The sequence below is a fragment of the Mixophyes fleayi genome, chromosome 6 (assembly GCF_038048845.1).
Source record: "Mixophyes fleayi isolate aMixFle1 chromosome 6, aMixFle1.hap1, whole genome shotgun sequence".
Lineage (NCBI taxonomy): Eukaryota > Metazoa > Chordata > Amphibia > Anura > Limnodynastidae > Mixophyes > Mixophyes fleayi.
The window spans coordinates 223,077,925-223,090,184 of record NC_134407.1 but is presented as its reverse complement, the minus strand read 5'-3'; the positions used below and the strand labels follow the sequence as shown (position 1 = coordinate 223,090,184).

The 12,260-nt window shown below is 41.3% G+C and overlaps 1 protein-coding gene across 1 annotated transcript; it reads right to left on the bottom strand.

The window, feature by feature from the left end:
* Positions 1-246: 246 nt before the first annotated feature.
* Positions 247-1,274, bottom strand: LOC142095506 (uncharacterized). The gene is made up of 2 exons (XM_075178451.1): positions 662-1,274; positions 247-590 (listed from the first exon to the last, which is right to left on the bottom strand). The coding sequence occupies exons 1-2, from the start codon at positions 1,272-1,274 to the stop codon at positions 247-249; spliced, it is 957 nt and encodes a 318-aa protein (XP_075034552.1).
* Positions 1,275-12,260: the final 10,986 nt, after the last annotated feature.

Genomic DNA, 12,260 nt, shown 5'->3' with positions numbered 1-12,260 from the left:
GTAATATACCCCTACCCAGTTTGTCCAAAAAAACAAAAACACACACATAAAAAAGGGTGACTAGTATGGACTCTAGACAAGAGCCTTGGTTGCCTAATGGTGATCCATCTCTACTACATATTCATATAGAAACAAAAAAGTAATTCTACCTGAAAGATTGTCTTTCCTTGTAAAACACTTCCCACATTTTGTGCATGTAAATATGTTTTCTCTACACTGCACATATTTAGTGCGAGTAGGAATAGGTTACTTTTCTGTGTGAATTCTCTGATGTCTAACTAGAGTTGAATTTTGGCAAAAACATTTCCCACATTCAGGGCACAAATATGGTTTCTCCCCATTGTGAAATTTCTGGTGTTCAACAAGCTTCTTTTTAGAAAAGAAACATTTTCTGCACTCAGGGCAACAATGTGGTCTCTCACCTGTGTGAATTTTCAGGTGTTTAGCAAGGTTCGGTTTGGTCACAAAACATTTCCCACATTCAGAGCAAGGATATGGTTTTTCACCTGTGTGATGTCTCTGATGAGTAATAAGTTGTGAATTCCTAAAGAAACATTTCTTGCATTCAGGACAAGAAAACCGCTTATCTCCTGTGTGACCTTTCATATGCACAGCAAGCTTTGAGCTACTGTTAAAGCATTTTCCACAATTTACACAACACCGGAGTGAATTTTCTCATGGATAACTAGATTTTGATAACTGAGAAAACAATTCCCACATTCAGTGCACTGATGCTGCTCCCCCGTGTGAACTCTTTTATGTATAACAAGAGTCGAATTGCAGATAAAACCTTTTCCACATTCACTGCATGAGCACAATTTCTCCCCTGTGTGGATTTTATTGTGCCTAATAAGATGGGATTTATTAACAAACCGTTTCCCACATTCAACGCATAAGTACCGTCTCTCTCCTGTGTGAATTCTCTGGTGCCTAATAAGATGCCCCTTATTAATAAAGGATTTCCCACATTCAGAGCAAGAAAATGGTGTTTCTCCTGTGTGAATCTTCTGGTGTTTAAAACGTGCTGCGTTACTGCCAAAACATTTCCCACACTCAGCACATTTATATTGTTTTTCTTCTACATGAATCATCTGGTGTTTAATGAGGTTACATTTATGTTTGAAACAATTCCCACATTTAGAGCAAAAATAGGGTTTCTCCTCTGTGTGACTTATCAGGTGTCTGACAAGATCAGCATTAGAAATAAAACCCTTCCCACAGCTGGAGCATGAATGCGGTTTCTGTCCTGTGTGAATTATCTGGTGTGTTAACATAGCTTAGAGTTATGTTTAAAACATCTCCCACATTCAGAGCAACAGAATGGTCTGTCTCCTGTGTGGCATCTTCGATGTGAAACGCAATGTTTGGCTGAACTAGTCTCCCAGAAAGGTGAACATCTCGTGAAGCGGTTCTAGAAGTTGAGGATTTCACGCTACTCTGCCCTTAACATAATTGTAATATTTCTATTAAATATTTACCTGTGATTAATTGACTAAAGATCCAAATATCAACATTCACTGACGGACCAAAACAAAGACACCATTTCATCCATCGAGACAGAACTTATTTCATATTATAATTAACTTCTTTTTAGAACATTCTATAAACCCGTAATTACTTATGTATTTGTGTGAACTGATCCCATTATTCAAATAGTACAAAACTTCAGTCTGATTTACTATAGTCAGAGAATTCAGTATTGAAACTCACAAGCTAATGTTGGCTGTGCCTGCATAATGCCATATTTAAACTAATGTTGTATTAATACATTTATTTATTTTCTCTTTAAGCAGCTGGACGGGACAATCAATTACTTTCACTTTAATAGCAGAGAAAAAGGGAGAACATAGGAATATAAGAATCCCTAGAGGGGTGCAGCCTGGGCCCCCTTTATAAAACAAAATGTCAGGTTAAATCATTCTGGTCACAATGACTGCCAATATTGACAGCGTCTAGTTGTATAATCACAATGTACCTTTATTACGTATCTCCTTTCTCATGTTCCTAAGAAGCATGATTCTTTCCCAGGAAATTTATAAGTGTGGGACACAAGAGTCATGAATTCCTCCTAAAATATATCTGCAAAAATTTCAGGAACTTGGCAGAAGAATAGATATTTTAGCATTTTTTTTCCATGCATCGTACTCTTCATTTCAACAAGTCTACTTAACAACACATCAAGGGGGACTACCTAAAGCCATAAATATGACATTACAGTTGATGGCTTGTATTTGGCTAGCTGAGGGTATATATAGATGCTGCACACTGACCCCACATTTATACCCCATTCACACTGCCTCAAAAACCCGTGTAATTACAGGGGCCAGCCCCAACGACTCGGGTCGAGGCTCTGTACGAAATGTGTCAGTGAAAATTCCCGGGCAGAACTGTGTTCAGTGTTAACATGGTGTCCTGGGTTCAAGGTGCAGTGTGAACGGGGTCTCTGAGCTGGGACCCTCTGTGACACAGCAAAAACCCAGCTTGAAAATCCCAGGATATTGCAGGTGCGGAAATCTGGAAGTGGTATCAGTGGTCTTAAAAACTCAATTCCATAAAACAATCTGTGCAAACAGTGAATTCTATAGATAGATACGGCACAGATAACTATCTAAATGCTGTGCCCTTTACAATGTGGGTGTTTGTTTGCTATCTTCCATTATATTTGCTCAGTTCTACAGATTACAATACAGGGTGCAGTATGGAACTGAGTGTTGCTTAAATGTTGGCATCTCCCCAACATCTCCACCAGCATTCACCAGTCTGACTGTAGCAGGTATGTGGACTTAGTGGTTCACATTTACAGTTAATACATTTACACCCTGTCAAAAACCATGTTGAGCTGCAGGGACGTGGAGGGGAGGAGGCAAATTTAATATGTATGGCTGGGGGTAATGGCCTAACTCAACTAAATTGCAGTATAAAAGTAAAGCTGCCCATTGTTTGTGTGCTACGTAGAAAAACAGCCAGTATATTCCCTGCAGGTAGAATAATGGACTCCTTCTTTTTGCACTACTCTTAATGCTAAATAAGAACTTGAATGTCTTGTACTTGGAGTCTCAGGTACGTTGTCCATAAAGAGGTGAAAAAGTATTTACACCATACAGGTCAATAGAAGGGGTGCTGTGCAGTGTTTTATAAATACAAAATTAGGACAGGTATTGAGAATTGTATACAGGGCAGGTAGTCTGCAATTGTCTGTGCATAAAGAATAAGAAAGTGAAAATTGCTTTCAGGATACAGCATTTTTTTTTCTTTCTTTTATTATGTAATTATTTTTATTGGGTTTTACAGAACTAACAGAGTAAACTTGTTGTCTCCTCATATATACAAAAGTGGACTAGATTTAGGTCATAAAAGGAGCATGTATATTAGATTTTCTCAAATATTCACAAAAATGACAAAACAACAACATAAAATATATGGACAGATAGGGATTGGGAGAGTAAAAGGGGGAGCGATCAGGAGAAAAGAAAGGGAAGCAGCTTAATTGTTTAAGATTCAGGAAAAATTTCTCTATTAACCAAAGGTTCTAAATGACGAGTTCTGTGGATATTAAAACTATATTAAATTCTATTTAACCTGGTGGGGATAAAGATATAGATACATATTCAGGAGAATCAATAAACTCCAACCATGGACCCCAAATGGTGTAATATATTTCAGTTTTATCATCTGCTGAGAGAAGCATATTATCCATTGACCTGTAGAATTCCAATCTTCTAAACCATTCCTGAATTATAGGGGGTGAGGTACATCTCCAATGGACCGGGATGACTGTTTTAGTTGCTGATATGAGAAATTTCAGGAGGGATTTCTTAAAGTCTGACAAGGGCATGTTTGTTTTATTAAGGAGCCAAAATGAGTCCAGAAGGACGTAACAGGGAACAGTCCCACCATAAATGTAATGGAGTGCCAGGAGCTAGATTACATTGCCAACAGGAATCAGGAACTCCTTGATATATTTCAGATAAGTGTGTGGGACATCTGTACCACCTAGTGAGAACTTTATATTAAGTTTCCAAAATTTAAACACTGGTTGAACATACATGAGTTATCTGAAAAATTGCATGTCAATCAGAATCTTTTACCATAGATCCAAGATCAATCTCCCCGTCCTTAGTAAACTTCAGTAGAGAACTAAAGAGATTTTCCACAAGTAACTTATATATGGTAGAGAGCTGATGTGGGGTGTAAGAAGACATACAGCATAATGACTCGTATTTTATCACATCTCTAGTGATATTCTAGGGAGCCCAGATGTCAAGAAATGTTTAAAGTGAAGATACCTCCAGATCTCTCCATCAGGTAATCCCCATTGAGATTGAATATCGCCAAAGGAGAACATACCTGTCGAGCTCGTCAGCTGGCCGACACAGCACTTTTTTTATTATCTATGAAGCGTTACATGAAAAACAGCGTGATTAATTTTCTTATAGCATTGTCACCATATAGAATAACTAATTTAGGATGAGTCGGTTGTTCAGCAAATATTGTGAGCAGGTTTTCAGCAAAATTAGCCAAAACAAGTTATAAAATGAGTTATTACAGCAAAACGTGGTAAAGGTCACTTTTACAACTGAAAATGAAAGGTTTAAGATATTTCTTCTACAAGATTTAACCCTGTAATCTATACTGCTTAGTCCCTGCTCTCGCTGAAACTGAGGTGTCAATCTCACACTCACTTACAAGTGGTTCTAAAATCATGTCAGATCCCTTAAAATGGAAATCTGAATTTTTGTTTTAGATTTTCTCTGAAGCCAGTTTATGTATTCTTATACTTATGTATGTTCATTAGTTAAGTGCCTGTGTTCTAATAAATGTTATACAGATGATGTTTGGTTGATGAATAAGTATGATTGGCTGGACACAACTTTTGGAACATTGCTAAGAAAAGCTGGGACACACAGTTACCATGACTACCCGAAAGAGAAGTAGCATACAGACATTACTCACCCTCCGCGCACCATGTCCAGCCTGGGGGGGGGGGGGGGTCCAGAGGCGGCCCAAGAGTTATGTTCCATCTACAGGAGAAGGAGTCATATTGGATAGGCAGCTACGGCTTTCTAGTAAGTACCACGGGGCCCAGACCTTATCGAAGTTATATGATTTATCATGAAGGTAGCACGTTATAATCTCCATGCTTGCGACATGCCCTATGTATGACCGTAACTCCTGCATAGAGGGAGCCCTAGGGTCTTTCCAGTGCTTTGCTATTAGGGATTTAGCGGCTGCCAGAATATGGGAGATAAGCTTGTTAGAAGGTGCGCTCTCATCGGGTATAGGGCGAGAGAGAAGGAATGACCAGGGATCCTTACTTAACTGTTGTTCTGACACAGAGTTTATGAGTGTAAGAACCATGTTCCAGAAAGGAACTATGCGAGGGCAGGTCCACCATATATGTAGCATCGTACCTCTCTGGCCACATTCCCGCCAGCAGCTCGGAGTGGCCGTAGGAAACATTCGAGACAACTTATCGGGAGTATAGTACCACCTATAGTACACTTTATAAGCAGTTTCCTTAATCAATGTAGAGATCGAGCTCTTGGCAATCCCCTCCCTTCCTGACCTCCTCCCAACATAAGTCGTCTGGACTGGAGGAACCAAGTCGTTTTCCCATTCCCGCTCATGTCGGCCTGGAGTATCGAAGGTATAATCTATGAGCCAATTATAGATCTGGGAGATCATCCCTTTAGTGAGAGGTGAGTGTAAACACATGTACTCAAAAGAGGTCGGGGTCCGAAGAGCCTCATGGGGGGGCAAAGACATGGCGAAGTGCCGAACCTGGAAGTACTTAAAAAAGAGCGGACGAAACGGTTCAAAATTATGATAAAGTTCTGACATAGAAGCCCAAGTTTGATTAACCACCAGGTCCGAAATCACCCGTAATCCCGCCTTTATCCAGAGTTTAAATTGCTGGGTTGAATTCCCAGGAGGGAAGTGTGGGTTGCTCCAAAGGGGAGTCAGAGGTGAAATAGGGGAGGACAATTTATACTTGACCCGGCATGAGTCCCAGAGGGATAAACAGAATTTAAGAGATTGAAGAGAGGAGGCCGCTAGTGGTCTATCTATATTAGCCAAACCCCAGAGTGATGCCATGGAGGGGATCCCAACATAGTAGGTCTCCAGGTCCACCCAACCTATGGACTGATAAGGCGCATAAGTTACCGCCACCTGGGTCAAATGGGATGCTAAATAGTAAAATTTAATGTCTGGAAAACCCCTGCCTCCCCGGGCCCTGGGCTTCTTAAGCACTGCTATCGAAATTCTAGGGGGCTTGGCACACCATATAAACTTTAGAGATGAGAAATGCAAATCCCTAAACACAGAGTCGGGAACCCTCACAGGGAGAGTCTGGAAAAGATATAGAAGTTTAGGGATCAAGTTCATCTTAATAGCAATAATCCTCCCCAGCCACGATATGATATAGCTCTTCCAAGTCTCCAGGAACTGTTTGATTTTTGACAGAAGGGGGGGGAGTTTTCCCGATACAATCTCTCATAGGACGAGGTGATATAAACTCCAAGATATTTTATCTTATTTACCTGCCAGCGTAGTGCAAAATTAGTCTGTAAACTGGACCTAAGGGAAGGGGAAGCGTGGAGGAGCATGGCCTCAGATTTAACAAGGTTAATTTTGTAGCCAGACAGGAGGCCATATTCATCGATAAGTTTATATAAGGCGGGTAAAGACTCCTGAGGATTCGTCAGAGAAAGAAGTATGTCATCTGCGAAGAGAGCCACCTTGAATTCCTGCGGTCCCACTGTCACACCTGAGATCGACGTTGACTGTCTGATCATCGCCGCCAAGGGTTCTATCACTAGTGCAAAGATTAAGGGCGAAAGGGGGCAGCCCTGCCTCATCCCGTTGGAGAGGAAGAGAGGGTCGGAAAGAGATCCATTAACCGGGACCCTAACTGAGGGAGAGTTATAGAGGGCAGATACTCCGGTCAGAAATTCAGCCGTGAAGCCGTACGCCTTTAAAGCTAGGGTCATAAAATCCCAAGAAATCCAAATGCAATAAGGACAGAAAGTATAAAGAAGTGCCTGAAGTAGAAAGGGAGAGGAAGGAAAGGAGAAGGAAAAGAGGGGAGTAGGGTAGTGGACAGGGCCAACGTGTGAGGGCAAACCTGGTCCATGAAGCCGGCCAGGGAAGGTACGGGGCAGTGGCAGGGGAGGGCCGGACAAGGGCAAAATACCCATCATGGGAACATGGCCAGGAACAAATAGGCCTGGGAGAACGAACTAAAAAGTGTGGATACCCACACTACCTCCCAGCCAGGGTCAGAGAAGCAATAAAACAAGCTACATGGGAAAGGAATGTCGTGAGGGAAGAAGGTCAAACCACTACCCAAAGTCAGAAAAGCGGCCACACATATAAAAAATGAACTAAGGGCAGTAGAAGAGTAGCATAATGAAACAATTAGAAAATAATACTATATCATAATTACACAGAAAGTTAACAAACAGATTAACCCAATAACTGGGGCCAATGGCCCCTACTGCCTCCCAATCTACATGAGGAATACCGAAAACCAGCGATCAGTCATGTAGAGAAGAGGAACGAGAAACAAAAAGAAAACAAGGAAACACAGAGAACATATCAAGGCGGTGGAACAGTAACAGGTGGTTTAACGGTTCTTGTAACAGTCGACCACTCTTTAGTTGGAAGCTTCCGAGAGGCAGGGGCGGATCCCGTAGAGCCGGACTGCGATCCCGATGCCGCCGGGAGAGAAGGAGAAGACGGAGCCGGAAGTCCCAGAGTCCCAAGGAGCTGAACTGCTTCCATCATTGAACGGGCAGAATGAAGCTTATTATTATGCCAAACCAAAAGGCGAAACGGAAAGCCCCATCGATAGCGAATGATATTGTCTCTGAGAATAGATGTCGCCGGTTTCAATTCACGCCTCTTGAGAAGTGTAAGTGGAGCAATGTCCTGGAAAATCTGCAAGGATTCATCCTCAAACGTAATTGAGTCGGTCTTACGAGATTCCCGCAGGATTGCTTCCTTGGTGGTAGAATAATGACAACGGAGGATGACATCCCGAGGTTGAGAGGACTCTTGAGAGCGAGGGCGGAAAGCTCTATAGGTCCTGTCCAAGAGAAGCTGATCCTCTGGGGTAGCAGGAGCTAGGCCGGCAAAGAGTCTTTTAAGATATTGGTCTAGAAGGGATTGATCCACCTCCTCAGGGATACCCCTGATGCGTAGGTTATTACGCCTGGCCCTGTTCTCTTGATCTTCTTGTTGCTCCTGCATATGAAGCTTATCTTGTTTTAATTGTTGCATGTCAGTCACCGTGTCCTTGTGGGAAGAAGCAGCTTCATCCATTTTAGTTTCCAAATGATCTGTCCTATTCCCGAGGTCCTGAACCTCCGCCCTTAGTGAGCCAATAGCTTTCTGTACGTCTGATTGGACAGCCTGCACTGATTTCCTTAAATCTTTACCTATAAATAAGCAGGCGACTATATATAATGGGAAAGGAGTAAGAATATATTACCAACTCCAAAGATGATCAAATCACATCCTTTAGCTTATATTGTCCACTAATACAAGCAGACAACCATATGTTAATGGCTAATAAAGATATGTTACTAACACGAATGTATATTACATATAGCCATCTTTGAACAGATATACATAAAAAAAACAATTTGGTCTCGTTTTATGTACCTCATTCGATTAAAAACATAATTCAGTGTTTACTTAAGTCGTGAAAAACACTGAGCACTGCTGCCATCTAGAGTCCATATATATATATACGAGCATTGTAAGAGATATAATTGTCCGTGTTTGGATTATTAGTGCAACAAAGTTGCTAATCAGATAATATATCTACAAACCATTGTATACAAAGGTACTCCAGAGCCCATATATATATAAGGGCTTTGTAAGAGATATCATTTTCTGTGTTTATCAGTGCAACAGAGTTGCTAATCAGACAATATATCCATAAATCATTGTATTCTGAACCTTAATAATACTATGATAATCTTATTTGGACTATCTGCAGATAGCCTTTGAGCTATTTACTTATAATTATACATATAATTATCACTGGCTTTGATAATATAGGACATATGAGTCCCATTCACTAAATTAGGAGGTACACTATTAGGGAACCTTCTTGAGATAATAAGCCTATAAGATCGAATCTTACTACTGGGTCATTCAATTTTAATTCCTTTTCCTTTCAACATTTTTTTTTAATATTTCGCTCTTACTTTTTTGAGGTTGAATATATATATATAATACCTTTTTAATTGATACAAATAAAATTTATGTACTAATATACTTTATGAATTCATGTCAATACCTGGAGTGCTATTTCAGTCAATTCTTCTCTTTGAATTTGTATGTAGCCTTCTGCTGCCATCGGATATCTACAGAGGTGTTTTTCAGGTAAGTCTGTCAATATTGCTGTTGTTTTATCATAAAATCATTTTTTCTTTTAGGTTTTTTCGTTGTTGGATTTCTCGCCATCGTGCAGCCGTACTCAACCGGATATGTCTGCTTGCAAAATTATACACCTGTGTCCATCGAGTCTATAAGAAAAGCACATAGCTATGTATTCTATAGATGTGTATTGGATATGTCTGCTTGCAAAATTATACACCTGTGTCCATCGAGTCTATAAGAAAAGCACATAGCTATGTATTCTATAGATGTGTTATGGATAAAACCATACATGTGCATTCAACGTGTTGCATACTTATGACTTTATTGTATGTATATATATATATATATATATATATATATATATATATATATACTGTATATATCAATATATATAATTATATTTATTTAGTGCACCAAAGAAACCACACTTTTGTACTCCAACACATTTATGTTTGAACAATATCCATAGAAATGGACATAGCAAAAAAAAATTCCACCACTTATAGATAACATTTAACCTGGGTACTCTGACATAAATTTCTTGTATACTTGAAATAATTCAAGGAAATTTTATTCAAGTTTCTTGAACTTTTTCTTAACATCATTGATGCTCGCCCTTAATTCTGTAAAATATTCGTTCAGCTTTTCCATTCTCTCGAAAAACACCCTTCCCATCACCGGAAGGACCACAAATATTGCTGCGTGTTGCATCCTTCTCTCCTTCTAAACTGTAATCAGATATGATGATGGTATCTATATGAGGAAAGGAAAAGTATTTTAACTATGTTGAACAAAGAAACCGAACACAAGTTTCTACCACAGTGCAAAGAATCATGTTCTATGACAATGCAATTTCCCCACCTTAGACACTGCTTGAAATCAGTTTATGCTGTGGTCTCTTTTGGTTTTATTCAATCAAGCTGGCCTGTTGGTTCATAGCATCTGTAAAACAGGCGCCATTTTGGTTATTATAATGGAACAGGGTGCTCCTAACATTTCATAAAACTTTTATATATTATCACAGTTACCTACTTTTATTGAAGCTCCAATTTCTCAAATTGCTATCTCACTTATTCCTTTATAAACACTACACCTTCTTCCACTGTAATTTTTTTTTAAATTTTTATTTTTGCAAGGTCAAATAACAAAATCACCAATATGCAATGAAAACGAGCATGTACACATCAATGAAAACATGAGATACAAGCAGCGTATTATCGTGAGAAATCGAAGCAGATGGGTCAAGTTACGTATAAAGAGATTGACCAGGAAATTGTTTAACGATGTGAAAGAGAGAGCGAAATTCCACGAAAAAGAAGGGCATGACGCAGAGAGTGGAAAAGAGAGACTAGATCATAGCAGAGAAGAAAAAGTAGAAAGGGAGAGGTATTTAAGGAAGAAGGACGGACAAAAGGAAGTATAGTGTCAAGTGTCAAGTGAAAGGGGAATAAGCCTGAAAAAATGAGAGCCATGTGCCAATGAGCCTTAGTGAACGATCTGGATGTCCTATTGATAATGCTGGTCATGTATTCTAGGCGCTGGACCTGCCAGACTCTGTTGATAACGGCCTGGAGTGATGGAGGAGACTGCTGCCTCCAGTCTGCTGCGATTTGGCAGGTGACTGCCAACAAGAAATGTCTGGCCAGCGTATTCTGGTGTTGAGTCACCGTGGGCGCCCCCAAGGGCAAGCGGAAAAATGTGGGTTCTAATGGTATCGTTACCTGGAGTACCGATTAGATCAGCTGTTTAATCTCGGCCCAGAAGTTTGTCAATTTGGGACAGGTCCACCATATTTGAATAAAGGTACCCTCATTGGAGCACACACATGTCCCCTCTCTGCCCAGCACCTTTAGTCACACATGTCCCCTCTGCCCAGCACCTTTAGTCACACATGTCCCCTCTCTGCCCGGCACCTTTAGTCACACATGTCCCCTCTGCCCAGCACCTTTAGTCACACATGTCCCCTCTCTGCCCGGCACCTTTAGTCACACATGTCCCCTCTCTGCCTAGCACCTTTAGTCACACATGTCCCCTCTGCCCGGCACCTTTAGTCACACATGTCCCCTCTGCCCGGCACCTTTAGTCACACATGTCCCCTCTGCCCGACACCTTTAGTCACACATGTCCCCTTTCTGCCCAGCACCTTTAGTCACACATGTCCCTCTCTATGCCCAGCACCTTTAGTCACACATGTCCCCTCTCTGCCCAGCACCTTTAGTCACACATGTCCCCTCTCTGCCCAGCACCTTTAGTCACACATGTCCCCTCTGCCCAGGACATTTAGTCACACATGTCACCTCTCTGCCCAGCACCTTTAGTCACACATGTCACCTCTCTGCCCAGCACCTTTAGTCACACATGTCCCCTCTACCCGGCACCTTTAGTCACACATGTCCCCCTCTGCCCAGGACCTTTAGTCACACATGTCCCCCTCTGCCCAGGACCTTTAGTCACACATGTCACCTCTCTGCCCAGCACCTTTAGTCACACATGTCCCCTCTCTGCCCAGCACCTTTAGTCACACATGTCCCCTCTGCCCGGCACCTTTAGTCACACATGTCCCCCTCTGCCCAGGACCTTTAGTCACACATGCCCCCTCTCTGCCCAGTACCTTTAGTCATACATGTCCCTCTCTCTGCTCAGCACCTTTAGTCACACATGTCCCTCTCTATGCCCAGCACCTTTAGTCACACATGTCCCCTCTGCCCAGCACCTTTAGTCACACATGTCACCTCTCTGCCCAGCACCTTTAGTCACATATGCCCCCTCTCCAGCACATTTAGTCACACATGCCCCCTCTCCAGCACCTTTAGTCACAACTGCCCCCTCTCCAGCACACCTTCTTCTTAAACTGTTTCCACAATGCA